Raw genomic sequence first — 6,508 nt, 5'->3', positions numbered from 1 at the left:
CTCTCCTGTCAATGCCTTACTCACGTCCTTATTTTGTTATCTTTTCAGGTGAAAGAGTGCTGTGTTTTCATGGGCCATTGCTCTACGAAGCTAAGGTAAGCTGCCTTAATTAAGCGTGTCTCTCATTCAGTCGTCTTCTTTGTGTCTGTGTTTGACAATGAGTCATCCCTCTCTTTGCAGTGTGTTAAGATAAACATCAAGGACAAACAAATCAAATACTTTATTCATTACAGTGGGTGGAATAAGAAGTAAGTTTTTGGTTCCAATAAATCCCGATTAACGTTTGCACAGGAACTGTTTAACAAGTGCTTACATTCTTTTGATGTTGTGTCTTCCAGCTGGGACGAATGGGTTCCTGAAAGCAGGGTGCTTAAGTATGTGGATAGTAATCTGCAGAAACAGAGAGAGCTTCAGAGGGCCAATCAGTACGTCAATACTTTTTCTTTTCACTATCGACTTTGAACTGACTGTGAGTTCCTTATGACTGTTGGAGCAAGTTAGGCAAAATCCTTCATCTAATTTCAGTAGCACACAATGTGTGCTATGTTTTAAACGTATTGGGACACAACAGAGTTTTAGTCTAGCTCACAATGGGCCTGTATGGAGTCACTATACAAGTGAAGCACATTCAGTCTTAATAGAATATTTTCCTGTAATTTTATTTACACATTAATCTGTTATTTTTATGCTCGAGTAAATGTCCCACTTAGAACCCCCCCCCCCCTTTTATTTGTGTACTAAATCCCTTTATGCAAGTGCCAACACTAATGTTTCATGCCTATTCATAGTACTACAAAAACTGTGTTGGGTCACGTGCTACAGTGATTTTTAAATCTTGTGAAAGTGTAGTGTAGTGAGTGTGGTACAAATTAAGTATTCCTGAATATCTGAACTTGTTTTAATACAGAGACCATTATGTAGAAGGAAAAATGAGGGGTCAAGCGCCAAATAAGAAGATACCTGCTGCATCGCAGAAAAACGATGTGTGAGTTTTTGTTTTGTTTTCCTCTGTAACATAAGCTGCCAAACTGCTTTTCATATTAACACTTCACACTTAATTAGCTCTTCTTTGTTTGTAGGAAAACCAAAAAGAACAAACAGAAGAGTAAGTACATCACATTGTCTTACAATGTTAGAATTTATAAATGCGATTCTTAAAATTGACTCATTATAAGGCAAGATTGGCAGTTAATTAAAGCTGTGTCTGTGCAGCTCCTGGAGCAGGAGAAGGGACTAGTTCAGGGGGAGATCCAACCCATCCTCCACGCAAGAAAAGAGCTCGTGTTGACCCAACTGTGGAAAGCGTAAGTTCAGAATTTTGTTTCTGTTGGTAATGTCAAATAATACCAGACTGTGTGAAAATGAACAGGCTTAATGTGCCAATACACCTGTTGCAGTGGTCGCTTTGCTCACTGCCACGCCATCACACAGATGCAGCCATTTATGCCTGCAGTTAAGGCGCAAGAAGTTTGTAGTATTCTCCTAAATGATAGGTGTCGCCACTCAGACACTATCTTGTCATATGCGTCAAGTCAAACCCGGAAACCAAAGCTTTGTCAAAAGTGTTTTGTTTTATTTGTAAAGTTCCTTTGACAAGCTCAGCCGAGCACAACGCACCAAGTCGCAAAAATCAAGAGGTGCACGACCGACCAACATGGCACAAGATGTGAAGTGAAAATTATCACGAGACGACACAAGCGACGTGGCAACCATAAAAAAAGCCCTAAGGCTGCTTTGTTTTCTCCTCATGTGGTTTATGAGAACAAAGTAATCGCACTTGGGTGCAGACCAGAGCAACCGCACTGAAACCCTTTGGGGGAGCTGATCTTTCTTTGGTTTCAAACAAACTTCAGAGCGGTTTGTTTATGGTTGTTTATAGGTTTGAGTGGAACACCTTGCTGTAGCCGAGAATGCTTTGCATTCTGGAGTGTTGCAGCGTGTATAAACTGTGAAATATTAACCAGATAAAATACAAATGTTAGGACTAAATTTTCCATGTTATCCACTATTCCAGACCACAGCACCTGTTTCCTGTATTTACTTTTGTTGCTCTCACTCCAGACTCGAGTAAGCATACCGAACATTGTTGCATCGTTTTTAGTGACGCATTTTGGCTCACTTGGAGTTTGATTGGCATCTTCTGTGTGAAAAGAGACGAAACCATGGGAAAAAGCTACAAGTTTACAAATTCATGAACTGCATCAGACCAGAGTTAACAAACTATAGGTGTAAAAACGCCTTAATTCACTGCAGTTGCAGCAGTGTAGCAGGAACTACATTTGAAACCACTGTTTATGAAATGTTTCTGAGGCTTGGTTTCCATTTAGGTGTGTAAACATGATTGTTAAAAGCTTCCTTTTAATTAACTTTTTCTTTTTCTTTTTTTTTCTTTTTTTCCCCGCACTCCTGTTTACTCAGGAGGAAACTTTCATAAATCGAGTGGAGGTCAAAGTGAAAATCCCAGAGGAGCTGAAACCCTGGCTTGTGGACGACTGGGACTTGATTACACGGCAAAAGCAGGTTAGTAAGCACTGACCTTGAACTCACAGCATTTTATACATTGTATTTGTCTACAACATTTCCAAAGTTATTTCTTTCTATTTTGTTTTTCTTCAGCTTTTCCACCTACCTGCCAAAAAAAATGTTGACGCAGTCCTTGAAGATTATGCAAACTACAAGAAATCAAGAGGAAACTCAGACAGCAAGTAAAAACTTCTACTTTTCATCTTCTCAAGCAAAACTGTTTATGGTGCAAGCAATGCAGAGAGAGAAAATGTTTTATTTAAAATGTTTCTAGGACATGGTGAACAAATACTAAGAGTAAAGATTTGACTTTTCTGTTTTCTCTTCACTGATCAGGGAGTTTGCTGTAAACGAGGTGGTTGCTGGTATCCGTGAATATTTCAATGTTATGCTGGGGACACAACTTCTCTACAAATTCGAGAGGCCTCAGTACGCAGACATCCTTGCCAACCACCCAGATACACCAATGTCTCAGATCTATGGGGCTCCTCACCTACTCAGACTCTTTGGTAAAAGCACTTACACATCATCATGTTTGGTGAAAGAACTAGACGACGAAAACTGTGTAGAAGAGCTAAAGATTGTCCTGTTTTCTTATCAAATTATTCATATAAAGCCATTAGCAAATGTATATTATAAAACTATCAGATGTGTGTTGTAGGTCTTAATGTACAAAAATGATTGAACATGTTTTTGTCTAAGCTTTAACATATTAAACACTGAGCTGTTTCTACCATAAAACTCCAAAGATGCTTTTTAAAAAAGATTATCTGCCTTTTCACTTGTGTTGAAAGAGCTGACTGTAAAATCTCTTGATGATTCAGTTGTTACTGGAAATTAACTCTTTGATCTGGGGGAGGTATTATTTCCACTGTAACCACAGTTTGAAGGCACAGCCAAAAGTTTTTCAACTTCATCTTCTCTCAACTTGGACTAAGCCCAAAATAACTCCCTATTGGCATTGTCATAATTAAGGTTATAAAAGGTCAGATTCTTTTCTGGATTCGGTCCATCTTTTATGGATGCTTTGTGAAGATAAAATTGGGCCTAGACAGGTTTTTAGTGTCAGGGCAGTATCCGAGAAATCAGAAAAATATATGCCAGCATCGATCATAAAAAGGAATTGATAGCTTGGAGGCTGTTTATACCCCATCTAGGGCTGGCATGGACAAAACACGAAAGGCATCTCTTTCCCAAGTTCCAAGGAGCCACAAAAGCCACTTGTTAAGTTGGTGAATTAACTCTGGGGTGAGCTGAGGCCAGAACATCAAGCAAATCTGTCCACAGATTCAAAATGGAGATAATCCAACCAAAAGAAACAAAAGGCAAAACGCAGCAATTCAATACCCAACTGACATAAGTATGAGAACTGTTCAAAATTGAATGCAGCCCACCCTTAGTTATTCACACTTGAACACAAACACATTGCAAGAGCTACATGTGTGTGGCAGGTTGAAGCTTGCAGGCCCCCCCCCCCAATGCAGATCTTTTAATCCCTTCACGACCCTCAGAAAATCGGAGGCTTGGGAGAAAAATAGCTGCAGCTCCTAAATGATTTATACGTTTTGATAAACGGTTATAACCGAAAGTCTACACTTTAAAATAAATTAAGATATGACTAAAGTCTCCTGTGGCAGTGTACAGAGACAAAACTGCGAGAGGTTTGTGATTGGCCAAAAGCCTATGGCCCTGACTGCGATGCCATGTTTATTACAGGGTATGTTGTCTCAGTTAATTTCTTGTCATAACAAAGCATCATAAATAAAGTGAAATGACATAAGCTCGGTAAAACATTTGTTGAGATAAGTGTTGCACACACACCTCTTTAGATAGTGTTGATTTTTGCTTAAGCAGTAGTAGTGTAGAGGTGTTGACCGTCTCTGTCTAGTCCCGACTTTATCCTTTTGTGTGTGTGTGTGTGTGTGTGTGTGTGTGTGTGTGTGTGTGTGTGTGTGTGTATATTAAACACACACACATATATGCAAGCATCAACATTTAAAAATAAGGGCTGCTTTAAATTGAAAGTGTGCGGGTGAGGCATGGTTTTGCAATGAGCTGTTATAAATGAAACGGAGGTCAGTGGTCACATGACTTATAAAAGGCTGTCATTGTTTGGTTTTGAAAGTGAGAATCGGAGCCATGCTGGCGTACACGCCCCTGGATGAGAAGAGCCTTGCACTGCTGCTCAGTTACCTACAGGACTTCCTCAAGTGAGTATTCAGGAATCTTAACGAGGCTCATGATGATTATCAAAGCTCAGCAGAGATGAGTAAAATGTTTCTTCATTTCAGGTATCTTGTAAAAAACTCTGCATCGCTCTTCAATGCAAGCGACTATGAAGTTGCCCCTCCAGAGTACCACCGCAAGGCAGTGTAAGGTTTTTTTATTTTTGGATCAGAAGGCTTTGTGTGTTGACGTTTGGAGACATTCTTCCCAGTTGAAAGGATGTTTTCACAAAACGCCTTTGGAGAGCGGATTGTGAGAGATCTGTTGACGATGTAGAGGAGAATTGGAGCAAGATGTCACACTAATCCCTGGACAAATCCATTTTCTTTCATGTGGAAAGCTGCTGATTATGCTGTTCCTGTACTGGTATGTTTTTGAGTACCACTTTGTAGTTTTTTTGTTTTTTTTTTTGTTTGTTTGGGGTTTTTTCTCTCTTTAGAGAGAAGAATTTCACGTTCCCTGTTTTAATTCAGATGCTGGCTGGCTTTGTCATGTAGGCTGTCACCATTTTTCTAATAAAACCCATTCTCCAGATGTTTGTCCTTACATTTACATTTTGTTTAAAGACGTGTTTACGTGAAGATCCTTTGTTTTGTTTTTTTAAATGTAGTGCTTTATGGGAGCGTTACAAAAATCAAAATGAAGATGTGATTAGTTGTTTACAACCAAGGTACAGATTTCTTTTCATATATTTTGTTGAAATATATGAAACCCGTTAAGACAAGTCAGTTGTATAATATGCTGTAAATATTTTTAATAGATTAAATATTATTTTGGACTTTTCGCTCAAGTTTAATTTTACTTGAATTTCACTCTTTTACCCAGCGTCATAGTTAATGAACAAGGACCAATAACAAAGCTTTTCTTTTATGCAATGAATGTACGCTAGGACTTTTTTTTTTTTTTTTAAATGCCTTTTTAGGAAATGTGTACTTAATAGAAGATATTGTTTTTGTTTGTTTTTTTTGTTTGTTTTTTAAAATCCGTAATACAAATGGAGGTTTTAAGTGCAAACATTAGTGCTTGACAACTTATTTTCTCCATCTTTTGATTCTGCTCTCATTTAGTTTTCATTCATTTCAAGTATTTTATGTAAATTACTCAACACTGAAACACAGTGAGCTTTTAAATGCACAACTTGTACATTTAGTTATTTTAAAGACCAAATTTTTAATTAGTACATGGTGTTTAAAAAAATAAAAAAATAATTTTTAGAAAAGTATTATGTCTGAGGTCTGCAGAGCCAAATCAGAAAGATTAAAGTTGCATCTACTTCCGTCATGTGAATGAGCCATTACTTGGCTTATCTAACAGTGTATGTGGGGCATTTGATGGTGTAACAAATGCAGCAGTGCCATTGCACTGAAATATTTAAAACCATATCTAAATATTTTAACGGGTATTTTGTGCCTGTTGTAATCTACAACATTTACTGTTAAAATATATTTATATAAAATATATGCTATAGAAAACAAGCTTTATACTGTTGTCGCATTTGGTTGTCATTTTATCCTCTTGGCTACAATTTCCCATAATCAGATAATCTCAAACTGGTTTCTTGAACATGACAAAGTGTTCACTGTATTCAAATGGCCTCCACAGATCTCAGTCCATCTGTGGCATGTGGTTGAATGGGATATTGACATCATGGATGTGCAGCCCTCAAATCTGCAACGGTGTGATGCTAATATGTCAATATGGACTAAAATTTGGAATCTAGCCTGAAGATGGAGTTGACCACATGAGGTTTAGTCTTTTA

At 37.9% G+C, this 6,508-nt stretch overlaps 1 protein-coding gene across 3 annotated transcripts in view; it reads left to right on the top strand.

Annotated features, from left to right (window-relative positions):
• The window catches only part of morf4l1 (mortality factor 4 like 1), an 8,379-nt gene extending 2,149 nt beyond the window's left edge, over nt 1-6,230 (top strand). For 2 of the 3 annotated variants that reach the window (XM_042228470.1, XM_005941719.3), the window contains exons 2-12: nt 49-95; nt 181-248; nt 339-425; nt 908-985; nt 1,080-1,105; nt 1,213-1,304; nt 2,419-2,520; nt 2,617-2,705; nt 2,860-3,032; nt 4,649-4,733; nt 4,815-6,230. In XM_042228470.1, the coding sequence (XP_042084404.1) occupies nt 930-985; nt 1,080-1,105; nt 1,213-1,304; nt 2,419-2,520; nt 2,617-2,705; nt 2,860-3,032; nt 4,649-4,733; nt 4,815-4,899 (708 nt within the window). In that variant the 5' untranslated portion in view covers nt 49-95; nt 181-248; nt 339-425; nt 908-929 and the 3' untranslated portion in view covers nt 4,900-6,230. Of the gene's footprint in view, nt 1-48; nt 96-178; nt 249-338; nt 426-907; nt 986-1,079; nt 1,106-1,212; nt 1,305-2,418; nt 2,521-2,616; nt 2,706-2,859; nt 3,033-4,648; nt 4,734-4,814 lie in introns of all 3 variants that reach the window. The other variant, XM_042228469.1, reaches the window with a different exon arrangement.
• The last annotated feature ends 278 nt before the right edge of the window (nt 6,231-6,508 follow it).

This window comes from Haplochromis burtoni, unplaced genomic scaffold, assembly GCF_018398535.1.
Source record: "Haplochromis burtoni strain Fernald_Lab_line unplaced genomic scaffold, NCSU_Asbu1 Contig_324, whole genome shotgun sequence".
In the NCBI taxonomy this organism is placed as follows: domain Eukaryota; kingdom Metazoa; phylum Chordata; class Actinopteri; order Cichliformes; family Cichlidae; genus Haplochromis; species Haplochromis burtoni.
Note: the sequence above shows the minus strand (reverse complement) of the source record. Positions and strands in the feature narration are given on the sequence as shown.